The sequence below is a fragment of the Mizuhopecten yessoensis genome, unplaced genomic scaffold (genome assembly GCF_002113885.1).
Source record: "Mizuhopecten yessoensis strain PY_sf001 unplaced genomic scaffold, ASM211388v2 scaffold2329, whole genome shotgun sequence".
NCBI lineage: Eukaryota > Metazoa > Mollusca > Bivalvia > Pectinida > Pectinidae > Mizuhopecten > Mizuhopecten yessoensis.
In genome coordinates this window covers 1464311-1489674 of record NW_018404492.1, presented here as the reverse complement: position 1 = coordinate 1489674, position 25364 = coordinate 1464311, and the positions used below count along the sequence as shown (strand labels likewise).

The window sequence follows — 25364 nt, the reverse complement described above, 5'->3', positions numbered from 1 at the left end:
TGCCAGAAGAAGTAATCCTTTATTTCATACTATTTGATAACGATGAAGGATAACCTCAATTTTAAAACGACGTTTGCACCTGATTTTTTTTATGGTGAAGTAAGAACACACATATACCTATGCCGGTAGTGTGCCGGTAGTATTACTGTGAGACATCTGATGGAGGATCACTTATCTCTACTGTGGAATACGTCCTAATGCAGGTTAACCATAACGTACTGTCTGAGCAGCGCTAGGATAATCCTTGTTCTGCCTACGCGACAAGTAGCGCTAACGGAACCATGATGCAATGCAACCAGTCCCGATTGCGTTCCGTAATCTAAAATTCTGATTTTGGAAAACAAATGAAATTTCGCAAAACAGCTGTCATTTGAATGCAAATTTCCCATTCATACTGACAGATATTTGCTGTAAGGTGACAAGGTATTACAGACTTATCGAGAAGAAGGTTTGCACAAACACATTTAATTTCGCTGTTATAGAAAGGAAACTGAACGCGACACTTTTATTTGCCTGCTTTCGATATCTGTTGGGAATCCTGCAGTGTTTGTTTGACACTAAGTCTGTTAACGCCTGTACACCACTCGATTATGCATGCCACACACAATGAAGATATTGCTACTAGAGAGGAGCTATCCGACAAGCTATATCGATATACAGGTGCTTTGTACATTAACATGCTAGCGTTTAAACCAATAGGAAATATATCTAACTAACAAGCACTTTTCCAATTTAGATGTTCGATTGCTATTTGAGTGATCAACATAGGTATTAAACGTAAATGTATTTAAAAAACAAATGTTTAGAAATATGTGTTTAACTTGATAACAAATTTATTAGGGAAAATGTCATGCAAATCAATGATAATATAATTCGATGGCAGTTCTCACATATGTATTTAAATAAGTTTTCTGAGGGAGTCGCTGATGGCTTTACCTTTGTTATGGTGTGTGCTGGGTTTGTATTGTTGTTTCTTTTTATCAAATTTGAGTTCAGATTTTTTACTTCGTTGTTGAAGATAGTTTTATATTATATTTCACGTGCTAGTAACATAATTTAATACATCAACACTACAAACAAATGTTAACGCTTTGGTCACTTTGTGGTTCTCTATTAATAAGGAGTTGTCTGTCCACTGTATTGCTAAACATTTGGCCACCTGTTGGCATTGATTCCTAATTTATTAATATTAGTTCTTTTCTTTTGTTCCTTGTTAAACTGGTTTCTGAATGAAAGTAACAATGACCAGTTCCCATATTTACAAATTATTGTTTTATTCATTTAGGTAAGACAGTTATTTACATATTTAGTTGTATTTGAAGTGATGAGAGCTGTTCTAAATTATCTTACAATATCATTTTTATATTCAGAAGGTAAGGATTCAGATAGTACTAATAAGTTGCTATACAAAATTCAATAGCATTTTCTAATTCATTCACAAATAGCGTGTAAAACTGTTTTTGCAGCAAAAAGGAAAAAGTAACGATAAGATTAACTTTCGTTTACATAAAGCAGAACAATCTCGCATCGCTTGAATACATTATGATATGTAATGATACAATACATCATTCGTATCTCTGACAGTTACGGTTCCTCACCTCTGGATCCCATGCGGTACATACATACAACTCGTGTTATAATATAAACAGAACTAGCATCACTCTATCTCCCTAACGATTTTGGCATATCTTTCATACACTTAAGATACATCAATCTCCTGAGAATATTAAGCATACAAAATGATAGTGTGAGTGTATATATACCATTATGGAGTATCATATCGTATCGCCCCCCCCCCTCCTTTCCTTTCTGTGTCATAGTTGGTAAGTCGGTGAGTCCCTTTTTGTAATATTAGTAGTTCCATTTTGTATATATAATCTTTATATTTATGAATAGATTCGTACATGTACATGTAGTTACAAGATCAAGATATTTCACCTATTGTTTACCTATTATTCTCAAATAAGCGAAGAAGTTCAGCAATATCACTCTTACAATAGACTTATTTGTATTTTAGTTTGAATTATTCAAGATAATTCTTCTATTGGCATTTTTAGTAGAATAGAAGCTACGTTAGCTTAACAACTTTTATAATCTGATTGTCTTTATTTTAGGTAAAGTAGATCAAGCTAAACCACTTTGATATCATACCTATTTTTATTACCTGAATAAATAGTTCCGCCTAACCGTTTATTAGCTCACCTTGCTCGAAGGGCCATGTGAGCTTATGCCGTACTGCGGCGTCCGTTGTCCGTCGTCCGTCGTCCATTCGTCCGTCAACTTTTTCTTTTGAAAGACTTCTTCTGAAGAACTGTAGGATCTAGGTTCATAATATTTGGCCAGTAGGTACCTGGGATGGAATGCTAAAAGATTTCCTCATTAAAATGACCTTGACCTACTTTCAAGGTCTAAGTGCTCAAATATGTTAAAAACTGCAAACAACAATATCCTATGAACCATTTGGACAAGAGTCATGATACCTGGGTATGTTACGAAGATCAGCAGTGCGGGTCCTTTCTTTAATAACAGTAACGAGGTCAAAGATCAACTTTAAGTGCTAGATGGGGGTCAGACCACAACATAGGTTATAAGCCTTAACAATCTTCTCCTCAAGTTCCATAACGCCCATGGGCATGGTATTTACCCAGTAGGTACCAGGAATGAAATAACCTTGACCTACTTTCAAGGTCACAGGGGTCAAATATGTTAAAAACTTCAAACAAAAATATCCTAAGAACCATGTGGACTAGAGTCATGATACTGAAGTATATTATGTTGACCAGCAGTGCAAATCTTTTTTGTAATTACAGTAATGAGGTCAAAGATCAACTTTAAGTGCTAGTCAGGGGTCAAACATCAACATGGGTTGAAAGCTTTAACAATCTTCATCTCAAGTTCCATAAGGTCCAGTGTCATGGCAGTTGGCCAGGAGGTACCTTGGGTGAAGTTCTATAAAATTTCCTCATTAGAATGACCTTGACCTACTTTCAGGGTATAAGGGGTCAAATATGTTAAAAACTTCAAACAACGATATCCTAAGAAGCATTTGGTCTAGAGTCATGATACCTGGGTAACAGCTGTGAATCGTTTTCTTTATTACAGTAATGAAGTCAAATGTCAACATTAAGTGCTAGCCGGAGTCAAAGGTCAACGTGGGTTAAAAGCTTTAAGTTAAAATTTGAAATTTCAAGCAACAATATCTTAAGAAGCGTTTAAGAGATGTCAAAATTTCTTGTGTTCTAGTTACCAAATTTGGTCTGAAGTTACCTATATGTCAGTTTCATGTAACAAAAGAAACAGGTGAGCGAAACAGACTCTCTGGGCCTCTTGTATAGTTTACCTATTTTGTTTAGTACTCAAGATACAACACTTACATGTTATATACCTATTTCGTTAAAGGTAGTGTAATTCCAGGTACAACGCTTTTATATTACACCGATTTTTATTATAAATCGAGCAGTTCAGAATAAATCACTAATAAACATAATCAGTCCCGAAACATACGATATCTACAGACATGTGGATTTTGCGGTGTATTGTCTATCACATGTAGACTGCTTTATCTAGCTATACGATAAGAACACGTTTATTTAATTCCACCCTCTGATGGTATACCTGTACAACTCTACTTGAAGAATTGAAAGCTCTAGACGAAGAAATGCCGACCTATGCTAATTTTCTCGTAGCAAATTCCATATTTATGGTGGGAGTACAAATATGGTTCGTATCGTTGTAAAAACAAATAATGCGTCTCCCTCTAATAATGTATAGAAACGCAAAAGTGTGGTTTCATCACGCAAACAACACGCGCCATTGTGATGTTCAGTTTTTCTTATTCATTGTACCACTTTTTTTTATATTTAGTTTACGACATTCTTTCCCGAACAGGTTCAGTCTCTTTGGCTTATTATTTCGTATGTGTGTTCAACTATGCTTGGTTGTAATAGACATTAAAAATGAAAGATTTTCGATGCAAATGGGTTGAACTCGATGTAAACTTTTAAAATTTGTGTCTTTTTGCAGCACTTGCCAAACATGTGAGACTGCTAAAATAATAGCGGTAAAATAAATAGACAAAATTACACGAAACAATAGGTAATTTCTACGTCTAGAACAAGAATGAAAAGTGAACCTTTCTCGACGTCATGCCAGAACTTTCTTAAAGATGAATATGACCAGATCAACGATAGTTTTCCCCCCTAAAAAGCAGTACTTCCGTTTATATGATACCTTTCTAACAAAGACTTGGATATCATTATAGATCACCCGGCCTGCACTCCTGACCAGTTCCGATGTAAAAGTGGACAGTGTATCCCAACAAATCTACAGTGTGATGCGACTTTCGATTGTTACGACAGATCAGACGAGCTCGGCTGCGGTAAGACAGTCACGTTTACATCACTGTAACGTTATACATGTAACCTTTTCTCCAGATTATATCGTATAACCTAAAATATAGGAATACAAAAATGACAAGGTGTATACCGCTATGTTTGGCGCGGTATTTGTACATCGGCTGAGGTTGCTCGGCATTGAAATGAAGACTCATTGTTTATCATGTTTTCACTAAAATGTGCTGTTTGTCGTTTTCAATTAAAATATAAGGAATAGCTACGATTATTTTGAGCATTAAAGAATATCTACCGAACATTTTTGTGCTTTATTTAGCACAAACCGCTTAAGGGATTTATGCAAAGCGCACATAAATTTTTTTCGGTACCTAACGCATAACCCTCAAAATCTTTGTTATTCTTTAATAATCAATTAATCTATACTGCTGTAATTATTGCTCAAGTACGATCTTTACTTCGATCGATTCTTATGAATATTTTGTCACAAATGTTACCTTATCGATAACCCTATTTGCTGTGTTATCGCTACAGAAACTTTCCCCTGTCCGTCAAATCATCGCCACTGTCGGAGTGGACAGTGTATTTCAAAAGCGAATTGGTGTGACTACTTTCGGGACTGTCCGGATGGGTCGGATGAGGACAACTGTGGTAAATATTCATTGTTCTTCCTTGTTAAATGTGTTTTCGACCATTTTACAATATAGTTTCGCCTGCATATTTAAGGACATATATCGTAACTGAAGCTTTGTGTCACCATCTGTATGTCGTTATCTTATTGAAAATGTGTTTCTACCTTTGCGTCTGATTATACACTGTACATGTAGCGTTGTTTCGCTGTTTTATCTGATTGTGGTTGTGGTTCGCCTTGTATGAGAAAGCTATATGTGTCCTGTCTCTCCTATTAAATCTGTATTTCGTCCTACTAGTCTGATGGTAGCTGTATTTCACCATGTGTGTCTAATTGTGGCTGCCTTTCGCCCTTCTTGTTTGTTTGATCATGGCTGTGTTTCGACCTTGTTGTCTATATGCTTTCTGTATGTGATTTGTCCTGTAAGAGTGATTGTATCTGCGCTTCGTCTATGTACCGTTGTTAATGTTGTACTTAGCCCTGTATCATCCGAGATAAGCTCTATATTGCCATAGGGATCAGGGTGTTTAATTATTATTTCATTCCAAATAATGCTCTACGTGTCTTTTTCCGCTACCGATTTTATGTTTTATTTGTGATAACTTTCTTTACGTCGGTGTCCTTTCATTTGTTTTATCGCTCAATGAAATTCCAGGTTTGTACACTTTGTACGGGTAAGCTTAAACAATTAAACGAAACAACAGCATATATTTCACTATGACAAGATGAACATAAAATACCGCCAATAGCGAATCTTTCACTGTTGAAAGATGAACGTTAGATACAAAGGGGCGATATTGCACCTTAACAAATTAGAAATAGACAATTACAAAACGCATTATTGCTTTTAACAACTTATCCTGTTTTATTCCATATCACAAAAGAGGATACTAAAGTTAATACAAAGGGTGAATATTGTTTCGTCCCCTTGCACCCATCATTATTTAACTTGGCACAGAATACATGTTTTCGCTATTTATGAAATATCTAATGATGCAGAAATGATTGATTTGTGACCTCGTGTGAATTATTACTAATTTTTATATTTACTTTGTAACAGACAGACCAAACAAGTGTCGGCAGGATGAGTTCCGGTGTAAGAACGGACAATGTATAGACCGAGACATGGTCTGTTACAGGGGTATAGGCACGGAGAGGCGTGGCTGCATGGACGGTTCAAATCTGCACCGAGATGTTTGTGGTAAGGTTCTGGTCAGTGTTTCGGCATGTGAAGATATTTTCTGAGGGTTTGGTTGATATCGCTTTGACAAGTTGATGTATATTGTTAACTGAAAACATCATTGACCTGTCAGTGGTCTGCTGCAAGAATATTCCGTCTTTGCGTATTGCAGAGTTATCTTCTCTTGATATATACCTGCTCACAAGAGAAGATAACTCTGCAATACGCAAAGACGGAATAGGTAACAGTGACAACGAAGCCCTGTTGGAGACAGTTTTATTATGTAACCGTTCGGTACTTTAGTAGCAACATAACTTTGTGGTATATTACAAATCGTTGTCGACCTCACTTACTACCTATTGAGTAAGGGCTATCACTGAACCCTGACATGACACACAATAGTTCTAAAGATATGTGACAATACAACATAAGGACGTATTAAATCCAATGTGTTTTACCTCGACTTACCTATGATTTCATAAGTAGCTATATGTATGTATGACTCCCTTCTTCTTCTTTGATGATAATAGCTAAACCACAAGCAGCGTCTAATGTAATTAAGTGCTTTCAGCACGATTTGTATTATACATGTACACTGCCATTGTCAAAGTTCAAAGTGTTAAAAAATGGCGAAACAAAAATATTTGTGACATGGTAAAATTGATCAGTTATGTAAAAAAATTGGACAAGGAGCTTTTAGGGTCGTTTCCGATCTCATCAGGGATTTAGAATTAGCTGTAATATTAGTTAACTGGAATAAATGAAGTATGCAAATATGACAATTTAAATTCATTCGACAACTGGTTAAGGAGACATGACATTACAAAGAGAGACATAAACCCACATTTTCATAAGAAAAGCCGTGTATATTGTCTGCTGTTTGCTATTTGTTTGAAAATTGGCCATTTCGAAGGAAATGAGCTAAACACGCTTTCATTTTTTATTTGTAAGCCTCCGCAAGAAACAAAATATGCAACATGCTTAAGCATTGTCATACCAATGAACTCTATAGAAAGACTGTTTTGTTTGTCACATGCGGAGGCTTTCATTTCTGCATGCTAACTGCATGAAACACTTTATTTTAGCTATATCTGCATAACAACGCAATTTCGATGTTTTGATAGGGCATTTACGCATGTGCATTGAACAAAGTTTGCACCAAGGAAGATAGCCCCAATTAATCAATATGATGTTTATAAAAGAAATTGGTACATAAATCAAGTTATTTTTTTAACTTTTTATGAGGCCAAACATGACCCATAACTCCCCAAGTCCTTGGACATGCGCTTCAACTTCACGTTCCATGTTTAGGTCACTCGTATCGCTTGTAGCTGAATAAGAAACTTTCGTTATCCGCCTAATTATTTGAGATTGAAGAGTGCTTTGACAGCCAACTGCGTGTGTCGTTGCTAAGATCGCTGCCTCAAGGCTCACGTTATGTACGCCCGTAATTACATTAATTTTTTGCAAGGCTATCATTTCTTTTCAGCCGGTGGGAATATGTCAATGAAAAATTACCCATTAATAAGCATATTTACATTGTAAGGATAATAGCTCAGGTTCTGGTGACCCCTTATCATTGTCCCGATCAAGTTGCACAAGATTTGCTGAAAGGAAATAAGAATGAGAAATACAGACATGAAACAGGGGGACATTTTCGACTATAACATTTTTTAATACCTAGAGATAGGTTAGAGAAAGATTCACATTCCTTAACACTAGCAAAGATGCTGAGCGATTTGTCGGAGGGATCTCTTACAAATTATCAGTTGTCTGCGTGACATTTAAGATGGACAGTGGGATTAAGGTAATGTGGACTGTGGAATTAAGGTAAGGTGGCCTGTGGGATTATGGTAATATTGTGTAACCATCAGCCGATACGATCTGTATTCATAAAATGATCGAGGACACAAACGTGCTTCTGCCAGGCAAGGAAAACAGAGTGTATCAGACCAAATGACATCTACAATGTATTGTATAAACCGTATTCAAAGACACATAAGGCCGACCACATTGGTTGCGGAACGCTCGTATGGCCGTCACAATTTCCGGCGATCGGAACTCAGGCAGAAACTATTACGTTCTTTCAAAGGAACGAAAATAAAGAAAAAAAACGGAAATTAAGAGAAGAAAAAGACATGTAATAAAAGTGATGTGCAGGAGTATGTGATAACGCCCCAATAGTAGATCAATTATTGGCTTTGGGAAATTATCTAAACTAAGTGACCAAGCTTATCAGCATGGAAGTGATGTCTTTTGTTTTAATGATATAGATTATGTACACATTTTGACTTAATTGTGCACTTTTTTGGATGATTTCTATCGATTTTGACACGCCAATTACTATCAAAGAAAATTCCAAGAAATATAATGATGATCCGAAATCTTTACAGTTTCTGCTATTGGCAATACCAATATTGATTATTTTATATGTTCATTATACTTTCATGTTGCAAGCAATTTACTCTGTAAAACATTGGTAAAGATGGTGTTTATAGAACAGCACGGTATATCATAAACAGCGAGAGATTTAATAATCAAATCTGTCAAAAAATTCGAGGCCATTCGCATCTTTAAACACTTAATTACATAAAACAAAATACATCACAATTAAAGACAGTTAGCATAAAACAAAATATTAAATGGATACAAACAGTTAAATAGTGAATTTTTATGAATACTTCTTCGGTTGGCGGGGAGCCAAGTACCACTTTTAGTGAAAAGGCCATCTTTACATTATGTACATGTTCCAACAAACTATATAGCATAGTTTATAAATAAAAACGTAAATAGAAATTGTGGATAATATATGATTATTTTAAATGAGAAATATATGTAGTTCTAATACATGTTTTGCTTACAATTATATCTTTTACTTCGGATCGAATGTTCATAAATGGACAATGCTGTTGTTATCACTATTGAGACATATACACAACTGACATTACAATTCATGTAAAAGACTAATACATTATAGAAGTATAGGGCTTTATGCTCGCGTGAATTCAGGAAACAGTTGTTTATGAATTCCATAGCAATAAAATATTCCTGATAGTCCTTGAGGATTTACATTTCAAGTCATTCAGCCTTACCTAAATAACAGTTTATACCATTTTGGTCCAGAATGTAAGGAACTATATTTAATTTTACCTCTTCAGAGTATTACATGTATCGCAGCATTAACGCCATTTAATGGATGTTTCATTCTCCTGAGTCAGCATACAGTTTACAGGAATTGCCCTAAAGCTTTCAGATTGACATATTTTACAAATGTACAGTAGTTTAACCTTTAGACTGCCAAATATTTGACTAAGTCAATTTAAAGTTACCACAACTGTTTTGCCAACTGTGACGTCCAGCCAATTATATCGTCAAAGTATTGTATCAGCATACATTTATTTCCAGATTGTCTTTCTAAAGTTCTACGCATGCGTTGTGCCTTTCGAGGCAGTGCCTATGGAGACCTTTTTTTTTTACATATGGAGCAAATTGTTCTGCTCCTGTGGCGCACATTAGAAGAACACACGCAACAATCCGGACTCAATAACCCATCATTCATGGCAATGGCATCCATATTACGGTTATACGCAGTGACCATTCTAGGACGCCCACATGCAAGGTCCTGCGCTGGCAGGAGAGTAGATAAGAGCCTCACCGGCTTTTTGCCCTCTACATCACGAGCTGCCAGACACAGGAAGTTGCCTTGTCATGTAGGTCCCTGGATGCGGATCCGCATTCCGTATAGTCAGGGACATCGGTCTGTTTTTTCCGTAGCTTACCTTCAATAAATTTTCCGAAGCGTACCTTCAATAAATGAAATATAAATATTCTAAATATGGCAGTATCATAAACGAAAAACATTAAGTTGATTTTGTCAAACCTTACTTGTAAAGGAAATACTAAAAAGTGAGTGTCAACTCAGAGATGAAGCTCTCATTTGTTGTCTGCATGCCGATAACGTAACACTACCAATCTTTTTTATAATTGTAAATTGCAAAGAAGCTCCGAAAAAAAACCCACAAAAAAACCCGCTCCTCGTGTTACATGTAGTGCGTGGGTTCAAAGTTTATAAAACCTTAGTCTTTTTACCTAATTTTCAAAAGTCAAAATTAAGTGAGTTATATAGAGCACTATAACTGGATATACATATTGACCCCTACCCGTCACATAGGTATGGTGCTGCAGCAGTATACTTCCAAGATGGAGAAACTGTCAGCGAACACGTGGTAACCACGGCCAAGCAAGGACGCCTCGCTCAGAAGGTTGTATACAACGTTACTGTCCTGTAGCTCCCCCCGCGGAGTTCGGTCGAATTCTCTGCCTCTGTATATGGACTTTTGCAGAACGTACCCTGAAGCTGACTCACAGAGTATCCAAAACTTAACTCCGTACTTCGCGGCCTTGGAGGGAATGTACTCGCGCATCACACTATGGCCTTTTGTGCTCACCGAGGATTCATCAACACACAATTCCCTCCTCGGTATGATGAAGCGCTGGAACTGTCTGTTGACGAATTTAAGTAAAGGACGGAATCTGGCGGCATCATCATCATCTTTCTGAACATATTTTACTCGAGAGACGTTGATTTCGTTAATATTCACAACAGCAGGATGTATTTCTACAGCGACGTGACGTTACGTCATTTTATCTAGCACTTCTTTCGGTAATATTTGTATATTTATCTGTTTCTTAGAATTCTTACCGCGATGAGTGACCAAATACATTTTTTTCGTCAAAATTTAAAATTGTGTCTATGTGAAAAAAATGTATGCTAACTTGTTTGATGAAAAGTGATATCTCAATGACAGTTACACGGATAATAGTATAACCAATTTAATTATCATAAATTTGTCCGTGATATGGGATGTTTTTGCATGCGCGATACTGCGTATTGACTGTGAATAGTCGATATCGCGGACTGACCATGTCCGACGGGTATGCGCCATATCCGCCCGGTATGCGCCATATGTATCCACTACGCGCCTTATCGACCCGACATGCGCTATATTTACCCGGCACGCATCTTACCAACCCGACATGCGCCATATCCGTTCAACTTCCCGCCCAATACTTTTCAGGACTATCATTAGATAGTGGGTGAAACAAACTAGTAGTGTTCACACTGCGTATCCATCTGTTTTTGTTACGCTGTTCATTGCATTTTATTTTAGAGTATAGAATGTGATGATATTAAATAATATAAAAATAATATAAATCTGATGTGCGTTCTAGAAATGAAGAAACAAGTTTTTATCAAGATATATCAATCAATCTTGTATGCCCAGATGGTATGATAGTGTGACTATTTTGTTAAAAGAGGTGCGCATGAAGGGCATTTTATTCGAGTTATACATGTACAGTAAGCATATGACTTCTTCTTCATTTAAGAGAGTAGGGTATACATGTGTTATAAGTACTGTGCTGCACTGAAAGCGAACACATACGCACGCGGACCTATTCATATTGAGTAAAGATTCTTTGTATAAAACAGATCACAATGTGTACCAGTGCATAGTCTATAATTTACTTAGACGACACTGTACTCTCTTCCAACTATTCAAAAATGTAAAATATAAAAATAAAAGAATATTTTGAACAAGAAATAACTTTATACTACAAAGCGTCAGAAAACAGTATAAAAACATTGAAATTTTAGGGTTTTCAATGACCTGTATTCATTTTAATGCTTATTCACGCTTTCGGTCATTTTCAAGGACTTTTTAAAGACATATATCTAATTTAAGGGTTTTTCAAGACCTGTGCGACCACTGTTTTTAAAACAGAATTGGGTACCTGAACTCAAACTATTTCATAATTTATTTATGAAGAATGAATAGTTTATGTAAACTATTACTTGTTGGTGTGCCGAATTATTTCCTTCATCAGTGTCTCGGGGGAAAAAGAATCATGAAATATGAAAATGGCCGAGTATCCCTAGGTGGCACATGAAGAAGCCTAGGAGCTTCGTAAAAGTCAAGACCCCTGTCGGGTTCAGGTGGAAACATCCGCATCCATGGAACGGCAATTACTACAGGTGCTTTCGAAACAATAATGACGTCACTTTGACTAAAGATGACGTCAAAATTACGTACCTTTTACTTCGTCATTTTTCGCGATTAAAGACGTCATGTAACACAACGTCATACTTTTGATAGCAATCAAGATGAGGTGACATATGATATAGAAACATTCAACAAAATAAACAACAAACTCTATTTATATAGAATCGGCCCATCGGACCCCTGGCACTCTGAGACCTATGCAATCGGCCCCATCGGCCTCCTGGTACTCTGAGATACATGTGATCGACCCCTGTCGGCCCCCTGGCACTGTATCATCCATGTAAATCTAACGTAAATACATTTCTTTCGAGAGATACCAAAATGGGAATAATAACACCCTGAAACGACCGCTCAAAGCACTCAATTTGTATTGCGTCTAGTGTTAATATTCGCGCAGAAATATTTATAAAAAGTAAAGTATTTTCCCGATCATCTCCTCCATTTCTATCATTAGCTTCTCTCAAACAGTGAACCAAAAGGTAAACACGAGAGTTAATGGGTACTGTTAAATGATGACGAGCTGACGGAAGAATTGAATAAATCTATCAATACATACGCAACACAATATATATGTGTATACAATGTATATCTGACGTCACAAATTGCACGTGTGCATTGCGCGTAAATATAGATACATTTCACGAAGGCTTTTGTGCAATATATCCAAACCAGCAGCGCATCAAATCAATCGGAGACGTCAGATCGACACACGTTCTTTAAATGCATATCTTATTTTCTGAGAAAGTATATCTCATTTGATTCTGTATCGAATGTTCAGTTTGTCTCCCGAAAACTTGAATCAAACAACAACGGCGGAAGAAATGACGTCAAGGACGGAATGATTACGTCACGTTGTCATAGAGAAAAATGGTGCTAACATGTTTGGAGCCAATTAAATCTTCCATTTGATCAGTAACCAAAACATTCCAAACAGACAGGAGCATTGGTTCAATACCATATTTTAAATGTTCACAGTGTAAATTACAGGAACTTGTACTGCATACCCTGAAAAACTGGCTGTATCGGCATTGTTATTGTCAGCAGATATGTGTTATACAATCAAGTTCTGTTGCAATCACCCTTTTAACTATTTAACAGGTAATCACACATGTGGGATCAACCAATTCAAGTGTTACCGGTCTTACTGCATAGACAGAGACCAGCGGTGTAACGAACAAATCGAATGTAAGGATTCCTTCGTGGACGAAGAGGGCTGTCGTAAGTAATAATCATATTATATTTTGTTCGTTTGCGAGTGAACATAAGATCTTTTAACTGTACTAAACATGAATTATTTTTGTGTAAAGAAAGACATTTTTTTTTCTCTCTTTAAAATACAAATATTGTTCTAATAAAATATTTCAAAATTTTGTTCATCAATATGATAGGCGAGTCGACATATTTTATAATGTTAGTTAATGACTCTTTGATATTTTTTTTGACTTTTTAGACATATTTCATCATTTTTAAAAATGATATTCATAACTATAAACATTTGTTAAGTATAAATGTTAAAAAAGAAAACGACTACTTGTTGGACTATTCTGAAACTCATCCGAACAAGTAAAATAACGAATTATCACCAAAATCTTTAAAACGGGAAAAAAAATGTTTATCGAGTTTTGTGTAACGAAATTTGAAACTTTCCTTAAGTTTAAGTACTGTCCAGATAACGTAGCAATTTGAAAACTTATGTCTTTGAATTTTTTTGTAAAATGTACCTGCATATTTATTTCAGCTTACCGGTGCCCGTACAAGACGGAAGAATGCATGTGTGAAGGCGATGAGATAGACTGCAGTAACATGGGGCTGCAGGTGCTCCCAGTGGGTCTGGTTTACGAGAAGGCCCTTCGCCAGTTGTATGTATATCTCATGTAACTCCCTAACATAATACGATTCGTAGTTCGTTATATGAATAGCCACGATCTGACATAGGAAATGGGTAGTCGAGACTCCATAGGAAACACAATCTGATTTTTAAATTCGATTTGGAAAACAAATTGAAAACAAATGCCATATGTCAACATCTGTGATGTATATTCTATACATGTCACGGAAATGTATCCTCTGAAGCAGTCTGTGGGTACAAACCAAGGATTCAGCAATGTGGTTTCTTTCTCTTTGAAGAATAAACAAGTTTTTCTAGACAGCCAATTTAATTTAATAAGCAAGGGATGTTAATTTATACTCGACTATACCAATATAGTTTGTAATAATATATAGTTTTTTAAGCTATAGTGCTGAATTGTACAATGCAATTTGTTTTTAAACATGTAGCGTATTCATCTTTGTTTATATCCGTAGCAAGATTGACATATAAACCTATCCATCTGATTGATTCCGATACCCATTTTTAACGTATTCTTCACAAGGCAAATAAATCAAAAACATATGATGAACGATATGCAATAGTGATTTTTAAAATATAGATATGCTGTCTTTATACTAAACCAAGACAGTACCCAACCCTCTAACAACACCTGGTCCTGTTGTTTACTTTGTTTCTAGTTTGCACTAGGTTTATTAATTTTGAATTCTAATTACTGGTGTTGGTGACACTTCTATATTTTTACACGTCAAAAACAAAATACAATTCTCGAGGTTTTTGTTTTGTAGCAACCTCAGGGGCAACTTCTTCAACCAGACGCTGAACAACAATACGTTTAAGGCGTACAGTAGTCTGATTCATATGTGAGTATTATGTAGCTTTATTGGTTTTACCTTATTATCTTTACATGCTACATGTGATATAGATTTAAATATATTTATTCATATGACAGAAAAAAACAATCAATATACAAACAATTAAGTCCTACGAGTATTGACATTGCACTATAAACTTTACATTTTGAAGAATTAGATGAGTAGATATATAATATAAAACAATATAAACTGAATGATTTATAGGATATCAAACAGACTAACATGTTATAAAATTCATTAATGTGAAATCTGAAATAAATTATTTACCATGACACAAAAAGACCAATTTAGGTCACGTAGAGTTGCCGACAGGAAAACAGAACATCTGTAATTGGTGTCAAGGACAATATAGAACAATATAAGCTGCAAGAGCGTCTAGCTCAGCATGGGTAGTGTGTATTGTACAGACAGAGAAAAGCTATAATATTTACCGATGTATGACTTGTAAAGGAGACTACAAAACCCAATAAGTGTGAACCATACAAAGCTGAGGAGAGATCTGCAACATTACAATGTACTTCAAAGGTTAATTTGTATTTCTCGTATTCTGGATTTTACTGCTGTTTTAAGTATAAACATGTATGCTTCTAATAAGAAATAAATGACGCTGTCATCGTTTTGTACTAAACAACCTGTATCAAATGCCTGAAGATTTGTTTTTGTCATATGTAGCTGTCAGTTTGGATAGCCTGTATTATATATACGTCGATAACGCCTACAGCTATACAAAGACGCAATGGCGGGAACGGATAAATACAAAGCTGTTGAATATCTATTCAGTAATTCAGAACCTTAACGGAATAACTTGTCATAACAATATGTTGATAGGTTTTGATAAAAAAACAAACCAACATATTTTCTACATATAGCGACATCTATCTACCTTTATGAAATAAATATATACGATTTTCTCACAAACATTTACACAATGAAACCTCTCCGGATGGAAGCAGGTCTTCAATACCATATTCATGACGTAGCCCTTAATGTCCTCAATCACATACCATCAAAATTCACATGCTTTTATCTTTAATCGTTATTTGTTTTTCCGTTAATATCATTACAGATGTTGTGAATATTGACTTCACGTCTCTATGTAGCCATCAAGCCAACAACCACGACAAAATAAAATCGTGATTATTATTGTGTTGGTTGGCGAATCATGAAAGAAGTATGCTTATGTCGTGGTGATATTTTACGGAAGAGCGTATCACAATACGGTCATCATTTCTCAAAAGCGGGTCTATATCGATGTTCGCACATAATTGACGGTTTTGACTGTAATGATGCAAATGTATCTCTCTCTCTCTCCACATATCGATGGAAGTTTTTTTTTTTTTTTATCAAATTAACATTTCTATACTATTCGATGTCACACGCTGATAAGTGTTTGTGTTGTTTCAGAGACCTGAGTAACAACTCTATCAGTAATCTACCCACCGGCTGTTTCCTCCATTTGTTCAGGCTCAGTATATTGTAAGTGACATTCCTGTAAATAACCCTCAGCAATGTAAACACATTATGTTAAAATGTTATGCTTATTGTGTCTTGCGATTCCCGTCACAAACCAAATTGAATGAATTGTTATGAACTGTGAATACTGAATGTCGTTGGTTATAAATATTTTCATTATATTTGTGGTTGATGCTCCAAAAATAAATAAATGATACATTTTTGTTTCACGCAAAATGTGTTGTTCATGACTGTGCATGTATGATTGCTGTTTCTACCAAATAAGCTGTCCGCCTTTCTAGTAAGTGTCAATATCGCACTACATGACTGTCCATGTAGCTTACTGAATCAATACAGTCCTATATCATTAATACTGTCTGTCTTTTTCACTTTTGCTTCAGGAATTTAGCTAAGAACAAAATTCGGCTGATACGGAATGGTACCTTCCTTGGATTGACAAGTTTAACCAGTTTGTAAGCAATAGTTATCGATCAAATATTCATAAAGTTGTGTGACCGCACAACGCACCAAACACAGCGTGTGCACATCGTGCATACATCCTGCACTCACCGTCCGCATATCGCACACATATGGTGCGCACAAATGTGCGATTTAACAATCGTTCGCCCCGTTGTGCGCTTCTCTCCGCACAAATGTGCGATTGAGTACAATTGGACAATCGATATTACGGAATGAAAAAAAATCCGGAATGCTCGTATGGAATAAGGAATACTGTATACATATATTTCTCGTTATATTATTTGATATTATGTTAAATTTTAAATTGCGTGTTACACAATAATACATTGACTGTTAGACTGTCAAAAATAGGTCTGGCTCCTAGGTAACAGAACAGGTAAATAACATTTTGATGACTGACAGGAGTTTTACCTGGCGCCCTGTGCCTTACATAGAGAGCCGATGTATGCTACAGTATTACGCTTATAAAAACACAACTGGACGTTAAGTATGTGTTATTTGTTTCCATTTTGGTCTATAGCTCCAATAAGTGTTATAATTTTACATGTGTTGATTTCCTGACCGCTTAGAAGTTTTTCAATTTCAATTAAAAATAGCACTGAAACAGCGATAAAACTAAGACTAGGCTACGAACGTCTAACAGTAAACTGCAGCCAAGGTCACTTCGAACTTACTGGCCTTCCATGCAGATGACAAGGGATTGCTTCCGAGTGGCAATGTGCAACTTGTCAAATATCTTTAACCTTTCCATCATAATGCTCTTCGGAGCACATTTTTCGAATTATCGCTCAAAAAGAATAAAGCGCTATGGGTCTTATTTCTCAATGCTCGTATAAGACATCACTGATCGAAATCAAAAGTTGGATAATCTACTGTTACTACAGAGGAAGCTAAGATGATATACTAGTGATAGAGATAACGATGTTACATGAAGCAATTTGGACAAAGAAACATATATACACCAGTATCAAACACATTACTAGTTTAATGTTATACTTCAGAACCTGACATATGCTATCATGTTACAAAACTAATGTTTTCTGTTTTAATGATTTATCCTCTCTGTTGAGGATAGGTACCTAGAGGACAATCTAATAGACGAGCTGCAGCCGTACGCTTTCTCCGGACTCTCACATCTACAAACATTGTACGTAAACATGTCCATTACTATGATATATGTGTCAGGTTTGACTGAGACGCTAATGTTAGAATGCAGATTATTTAAAGATACATATACACATGCAGCATACTGCATCGCTTAGCTGCTGAGAGACAACGCTTTGAATTAGATCAGAAACACTTTAATCTGTTTGATTCAGATTGTTAAAAACAACATTCGAAAATAACTTCATTATTTCTGTAACAATCACTAAACGAATGTCGAAAGGTGAGAATTGATTTTTCTAATTTCTAGTTTTATTTCACCAATATCAAATACACATTTCGATTTTGAATTGCAGTGTTATGCCTTCCTTAATATAACTACTGGATGTATTCTGTCGTTTAAGGGACCTGAGCTACCAACGGATTGAGAAGGTTCACCAGAGGGCTTTCGTTGGACTGCACAAGCTTTATACTCTGTATGTAATGTTAACAGTCGCGCGGTTACACAAGCTGTATTTGTTAACAGTCGTACGGTAACACAAGCTGTATACTCTGTATGTAATGTTAACAGTCGCGCGGTTACACAAATTGTAAATTCCCCATTTTATATTAACACCAGTGCATTACCCTTAAAATGAACCCAATTTATTTCCCGCTGAGTCAGATTAATCGTAAATAATCATGTCAATTCACTTTGAAATCCGCATGGATTTATCTGGTATTTGATCTTTCTTATATCTATTGAATTGATTCCGATCCAATTATATATTAAATTGGCATGGTTAATAAAAGCCATGCAGTTAGACACCGTGTCTGTCGACATACAGTATACAAAGTTGTTACTTCACAATATATTATATTTTTCAGCAATTTAGTCGGCAACCGCCTCATAGTCATTGAGGATGGAGCGCTAAGTGGTCTTCCAAACCTTCTTAGTCTGTAAGTGTGCTGTTATTATGTTATTCTCAACGATGTGTTATGCAAAATGTACCCTTATTTGATGGCTTTGTCGTAAAATAAATCTGCGCAAAGTATTCAGTCTGATAAAATGTTTATAAGATGAATCACAGAAATGACATATTATTGTCAAGTAACAATGACAAAGTTAAATAAAACTCAAAAGGAGTTAGTCTAGATATGAAGATAAATAAAGTTTGCTTTAGTATTAATTCATGTATTTATAATTTAGGCCAATACTGTTCTATCTTTGGCAAAACGCTGTGTAAACGCTACGCAATCGCTACAAAAACGCAACTAAAGGCTTCCTCTAATTCTATAACATATTGAAACAAGGAATAACACATTGAAACAAGGAATAACACATTGAACCAAGGTATAACACATTGAAACAAGCAATAACACATTGAAGCAAGGAATAACACATTGAAACAAGGAATAACAGATTGAAGCAAGGAATACACATTGAAGCAAGGAATAACACATTGAAACAAGGAATAACACATTGAAACAAGGAATAACACATTGAAACAATGAATAACACATTGAAGCAAGGAATAACACATTGAAACAAGGAATAACACATTGAAGCAAGGAATAACACATTGAAGCAAGGAATAACACATTGAAACAAAGAATAACACATTGAAACAAGGAATAACACATTGAAACAAGGAATAACACATTGAACCAAGGTATAACACATTGAAACAAGCAATAACACATTGAAGCAAGGAATAACACATTGAAACAAGGAATAACACATTGAAGCAAGGAATAACACATTGAAACAAGGAATAACACATTAAGACAAGGAATAACACATTGAAACAAGGAATAACACATTGAAGCAAGGAATAACACATTGAAACAAGGAATAACACATTGAAACAATGAATAACATATTGAAGCAAGGAATAACACATTGAAGCAAGGAATAACACATTGAAGCAAGGAATAACACATTGAAACAAGGAATAACACATTGAAACAAGGAATAACAAATTGAAGCAAGGAATAACACATTGAAACAAGGAATAACACATTGAAGCAAGGAATGTTCTCAAATATGTTCGTCATTAACTTTACAATACTTACAACACGTGTACGACACAAAGCGCTTGTAAATGTATATTAAGCATATACTGAAGCGGTTTCGTATTCAGTACATATTGGCGGGGGTTAAATTTCGCTGAGCACCCGAATCCCATGTGTCGTGCAAAGTATTTTGTTTGTCATCGATTAAGGGTTAAACCTCGAAATAGAGGTAAACAGTTTGAAAACACTGCTCCCGAGCGTCGTCATCCGCCAGTGACTTCACTTAAAAGAAAATCAAATGTGAATGTATCTTTGTAGGAGTAAACTGTAATCAATTAATCACCTAGTGTGTACACATAAATAGGTTGTGGCCACATATATATGGAAGTGTTGTTTTACATGGACTGCACAGTTGTCCGGTGATAATCTGATTTGAGTTCGTTTAAGCTTGCATAATAGCGTTGGGTTATACGTATTTCAACATGTTGTGAATGGTTATCATTTTCGATAATTTCGCCGGTGTTTAGAATTCACGGATACTAGCCAAAGCGTGGATATAGCGAAATTAAAACCACTGCGAAAAACCACCGCTATACAGTAACATATATTTTGTATATACATATACTTACTCAACAGGTATAACTAATTCCTATTTTAAGAAAGATCATCCACTTACTTATACTAATCACAGTTTGTGAAGCATAGCTGTACATCATTAATATATACTGAAATAGCAAAGACTCGATTTACGAACGTGGGTGATACCAGTTGTGATTCCAAAATAATAATTTGTTGAGTTTTTACGTTGAACTAGTCTGGGTTATATCTGAAAGGATAGAGGCAATAAAAGCTTAACTTTGAATATCAATATATTTTCAATTTTTAAAGTAGAATTTTGTTATCAACGAGGTCAAATCTTTACTGAAATCAATATATATATATATTATACTAATAAATGTTCCTTTGTCATGTTTTTCACCCCATCTGTTAGTTAGTGCGGCAAGAGTAGTCTGACAAAAGTGTGTTTTAAAAAACAATCCCTCCGATTATCAATAGGTAAATCATGGTTGTTTAAGAACATATATATATATATATATATATTTTGAATTGTTAAAAATAGGTTTTACTTCAGCATTCTTGAAGTGTAGAAAACATTCATTGTACACATGTTCAATATCAAAATAAGTCATTCTGATGCAGCCTTTGCTGGCAGTTTGATATATTTTGCAGAAATTAAATCCAGATGTAGTTTTCCACATTTTCTTTTTTATTTCAATGATTTTTTTGTACAAAAGGAATCGGTATTTTTATATTATTGTCTGTGTTTGCAGGGGTTGTTCGACAGACATTTTGAGTATTTTGATATAGATATATATTTTTGCCATCACAATTTGTAGGATGTTTAGTACTCATTTAGAGAGGTTGTTTATTTTTTATGGAAAACAGTTCCGGATATATCTTCGTTCTGGAATAGTTTTAGGCCATCCCCCCTCTTGTACATTTTGTTCAAGATGTCAATGAGTGTGTGCTTTCGTTACTGAATTGCTTCATTTATATTTTTACACCAGGAAGATCCTACCACAGCAGAATTCATCCCTGCACAATATCTTGTCAAATATTTTTGTACATCTATATCTCTGAATAATGAAGCTGATTTTGTGTTTTTTTGTATTCAGAGTTATTTATGGCATACACAGGGTATTACCACTGAAACGGTATAAATCTTTTGAAAGTTTGGTCCATGTATGGTCAAAGTAAGCAATGTTACCGGTAACAATTCCTGTAGTTTAAATTGGAGCACGTCGATGTAACTGCCATCATGCATGTCGTTGTCCAGACATTTGTTAAATTGTGATGCATTCGATGCGTTATGGTACAAATCATTCATTTTGACCATGGTAATGTTTTGAGTTGAAATATCGTCAAGAAAAAATGACACCAGTTCACAAAATCAACAGTTTACATCCATTGGTATAAATAAAAGGCAAAATAATAACTGATTTGGTATTTCTTCAAAACATTTTAATCCAAGATACCTATAGTTATCGATTTTCATTGTTATGGTGTCTTTCGTTCTGTGTATTTGAAACTCTGAATCTTATACAGAACAACACCACCTCTATTTTTATGGTTTCCCTTGTTATGTCTGATAAAGTCGTATCCAAGATATATGAAACTTTCATTTCAATGCATATATCGATTACAAGGCATTGTTTAACACGATACACAATATACACTATACAGGATTTATGATTATTTATTATGTCATACAATATAACATATGAAGGTGATGCCGTACGGAATCGGAATTTGACCAATTTTTGTTTGGTATATTGTGCATATGGAAGTAGATGTCGTTAATTATGTAGATGTCGTAATAAGTTTATTTTGAAAACACCCATGTTTATAAGTGTTCAAAATTGTGTTTTAATATACCTTTTTTCCATGAAAATCTGTTTTTTGTATTTAAGTATATTGTATTCCTCTAAACTGTCATGTGTCTTAACAGTTCATTTCAGTTCATCATTTTTATCATGTATTGTTTTTTTCGATATGTTTGATTATTATTATATTCCTTTTGTAGCGACATGCGGGAAAATCAACTTGAAATCATAGAAGAAAACGTGTTTCATGGATTGCTAAGACTTCGAGCATCGTAAGTACATAAGGCGGTTGTTTCTTATTGACTAAACGTTTGCCTGGTCAAAGCTAGTTTATTAAATAGGACTGGTATTTACTAAAAACATGCCAAAAACATGACCTACGCGCGTACTGCACTTTTCCTTATAAGGCGAGGAAAAGTCTAAAAGGAAAGTTCCTGTTGGGATTAAATTTAATTTAAAACGCAAACACGGTAAGAATAACTAGTTTAATGTGTGCCGGTTAATTCTTTAACCTTTCGAAAACATTTAATTACATTCGATACTGATAGCTTTGATTGTTCAGTTTATAACATAATCTTATACATCATTACCGTGTTCGCAAAACAAATAATAGCTATAAAGTGCTAACTCAATTTTAACGCATGTAAAACAAATAAAATGGAAAGTTATGGAGTCAAAGGTACTTAACGTGTAGCCAAGGAAAGTCTTGGAGTCAAAGGTACTTAACGTGTAGCCGAGGAAAGTCTTTAACGGTAAAACGAAAACTAATGTTGTCAAGAATGTAACGTATTTAACAATAAGCTGGTGATGGCTCTAGTCAGATAAACTACTTTATAGTTCATTAGTGATGGCTGTATTCAGAGGAACTATGTTATAGTTAATTAGTGAGTGCTGTAGTCAGAGGAACTATGCTATAGTTAACTAGTGCTTAATGTAGCTAGAGGAACTATGCTATAGTTAACTAGTGCTTGATGTAGCTAGAGGAACTATGTCATTGTAAACTTGTAATTCATGTAGTCACAGGGACTATGTTATAATTAATTAATGATGGCTGCAGTCAGAGGAACTATGTTATAGTTAATTAATTATTGATGTAGTCAGAGGAACTATGTTATAGTTAACTTATAATTCATGTAGTCAGATGGACTACGCTATAGTTAATTAATTATTGATTTCGTCAGAGGAACTATGTTATAGTTAACTTATAATTCATGTAGTCAGATGGACTACGCTATAGTTAATTAATTATTGATTTCGTCAGAGGAACTATGTTATAGTTAACTTATAATTCATGTAGTCAGATGGACTATGCTATAGTTAATTAATTATTGATTTAGTCAGAGGAACTATGTTATAGTTAACTTATAATTCATGTAGTCAGATGGACTATGTTATAGTTAATTAATTATTGATGTAGTCTGAGAAACTATGTTATAGTTAACTTGTGATTGATGTAGTCAGAGAAACTATGTTATAGTTAACTAGTGATTGATGTAGTCCGAGAAACTATGTTATAGTTAACTTGTGATTGATGTAGTCAGAGAAACTATGTTATAGTTAACTAGTGATTGATGTAGACAGAGGGACTATGTTATAGTTAATTAGTGATTGATGTAGTCTGAGAACCTATGTTATAGTTAACTTGTGATTGATGTAGTCAGAGGGACTATGTTATAGTTAACTAGTGATTGATGTAGACAGAGGGACTATGTTATAGTTAATTAGTGATTGATGTAGTCTGAGAACCTATGTTATAGTTAACTTGTGATTGATGTAGTCAGAGAAACTATGTTATAGTTAACTAGTGATTGATGTAGTCAGAGGAACTATGTTATAGTTAACTAGTGATTGATGTAGTTAGAGAAACTATGTTATAGTTTACTAGTGATGGCTGTAGTCAGAGGGACTATGTTATAGTTTACTAGTGATTGATGTAGTCTGAGAAACTATGTTATAGTTAACTTGTGATTGATGTAGTCAGAGAAACTATGTTATAGTTAATTAGTGATTGATGTAGTCTGAGAAACTATGTTGTAGTTAACTTGTGATTGATGTAGTCAGAGGGACTATGTTATAGTTTACTTGTGATTGATGTAGTCAGATGGACTGTTATAGTTTACTAGTGATTGATGTAGTCAGAGGGACTATGTTATAGTTTACCAGTGATTGATGTGGTCAGAGGAACTATATATGTTATAGTTTACTTGTGATTGATGTAGTCAGAGGGACTGTTATAGTTTACTAGTGATTGATGTAGTCAGAGGGACTATGTTATAGTTTATTAGTGACTTATGTAAACAGGGGACGTTATAAATATTACGTCAGGCTTAAGTCTGTAAACCCGGTTCCCCAGAGGCTGACCGTTCACCTCATTAAGTGTGACACCAGTTATACACAAATGTACTTCATCCGATAACAAGAACATATGAAGGTCATGAACTACATGTACCTGTATATAGGATATACTGAATCCATTTATAAATCACATTTGATACAGTACCACAATTTGACGAAAACAAAAAAAGATAAATCTACCAAGTACATAGTAAAGTGTTCGCAATGAAACAATTACACGTCATCTGTTTTGTAGAGCATACATGTATCATCTAGTTCTTTTATGATAAATACCCAGTCGTAACTCCATAAAAGTCTATTTTTAGGTCTTTAATTACCGTTACTTAATGGTTGTATGCTGTATTTCTTAAGTATTTTCTTTTTTATTCCAACCTTTTTTAAAAGGTATTTCGATGAATTCCACTTTTGCTGTGTTGCGAAGTTTGTCGAGAAATGTCTTCCCGAGGCAGATGAGTTCTCGTCGTGCGAAGATCTCATGTCCAACTATTTTTTACGAATAAGCATATGGATTCTTGGGACTATCGCATTTCTCGGTAACGGACTTGTCTTCTTCTGGAGGGTGCGGGATTTCAGAGTCGGAAAGGTAACTTAATTATATAATTTCAACGTAAACGTTGTATTTAAATACACTCTTCTATCCTTAAAATGGTTTTAACGTAAATATGTCTA

At 35.0% G+C, this 25364-nt stretch overlaps 1 protein-coding gene across 1 annotated transcript in view; it reads left to right on the top strand.

Annotated features, from left to right (window-relative positions):
• LOC110445590 (G-protein coupled receptor GRL101-like) overlaps positions 1-25364 on the top strand; it is a 122314-nt gene that overhangs the window by 93320 nt on the left and 3630 nt on the right. Inside the window, exons 10-22 of the mRNA XM_021490268.1 lie at positions 4262-4378; positions 4884-5000; positions 6041-6181; positions 13321-13440; positions 13961-14081; positions 14839-14913; positions 16330-16401; positions 16779-16850; positions 17933-18004; positions 18366-18437; positions 18829-18900; positions 22541-22612; positions 25080-25278. Of these exons, the coding sequence (XP_021345943.1) occupies positions 4262-4378; positions 4884-5000; positions 6041-6181; positions 13321-13440; positions 13961-14081; positions 14839-14913; positions 16330-16401; positions 16779-16850; positions 17933-18004; positions 18366-18437; positions 18829-18900; positions 22541-22612; positions 25080-25278 (1322 nt within the window). The remainder of the gene's footprint in view (positions 1-4261; positions 4379-4883; positions 5001-6040; positions 6182-13320; positions 13441-13960; positions 14082-14838; positions 14914-16329; positions 16402-16778; positions 16851-17932; positions 18005-18365; positions 18438-18828; positions 18901-22540; positions 22613-25079; positions 25279-25364) is intronic.